Raw genomic sequence first — 879 nt, 5'->3', positions numbered from 1 at the left:
ATATTAGTATTAATGTATTTGATTCACGTAAAAACTACTGGGTAGATTTCAAAAATTCTTTTGCAATTAAAAAGCTACATTATCTGTAAATAACATAGACTATATTTTTTTAATTTCACGCGAACAAAGTCGCGAGCAACAGCCAGTAATACTATATAGAGAATAAAAATTTTTATTTTTGTATAGGTATATGACTCAAAAACTCACTCACTGAACATATTTCAACTCCGGACGAAGTCGCGAGTCACAACTAACATACGTGTACTTTAGGAGGGGGAGTGGAAGACGATCGACGTGCCGCTGCCCGACATCCGGACTCACGAGTACGAGATGGTGTACCCGCTGTCGGCGGAGCTGGCGCAGGAGCTGGCGCCGGGGAAGTACGAGGCCACTGTCAAAGTGAAGAACGAGAAGAGCTGGAGCCAGCACACGCCGCCGGCTTTCGTTGATATCGGTAAGTTATAAGGCAAAACATAAAATACTAGCTGTTCCCGTGCGGCTTCATCCTTTTTATTGTTTACATTTGTCAAATTGTCAATAGCAAATGTCAAAATGACATGACATGAAAAACCTTAGCAATCTTTATTTCTTGATGTTGGCAGCAACTTATGGTCTCTTTCCCACATTAGGGGTTTTATTCAAAATATTTACCCCCTAAGTTTAATAGCGTGAAAATATATAGCCTAAACCATGAAGTTAGTGTAGGGCTTTTTATTTAAAAAAGGATTATTCAAAAATATGCTGTAATTGCTGACATCTTAGGCAACAAAGAATTGTGTGTTTACGCTTTATTACAATAGTATATAAAGTAAAAAGGTGTGTTAAAGAGAAGTAAAAACAAAACCGACTTCCAAACAAAATACACGAAAAACAAAACAA

General features: G+C 37.5%; 1 protein-coding gene across 1 annotated transcript in view; it reads left to right on the top strand.

Annotated features, from left to right (window-relative positions):
- The window catches only part of LOC106104513, a gene marked incomplete at its 5' end in the record, with an annotated part of 2,399 nt that extends 1,915 nt beyond the window's left edge, over positions 1 to 484 (top strand). Inside the window, one exon of the mRNA XM_013284590.1 lies at positions 271 to 484. Within this exon, the coding sequence (XP_013140044.1) occupies positions 271 to 465 (195 nt within the window). The remainder of the gene's footprint in view (positions 1 to 270) is intronic.
- Positions 485 to 879: the final 395 nt, after the last annotated feature.

Source organism: Papilio polytes, unplaced genomic scaffold (genome assembly GCF_000836215.1).
Source record: "Papilio polytes unplaced genomic scaffold, Ppol_1.0 DF823587.1, whole genome shotgun sequence".
Classification (NCBI taxonomy): Eukaryota; Metazoa; Arthropoda; class Insecta; order Lepidoptera; family Papilionidae; genus Papilio; species Papilio polytes.
This window is presented reverse-complemented; position numbering and strand designations above follow the sequence as displayed.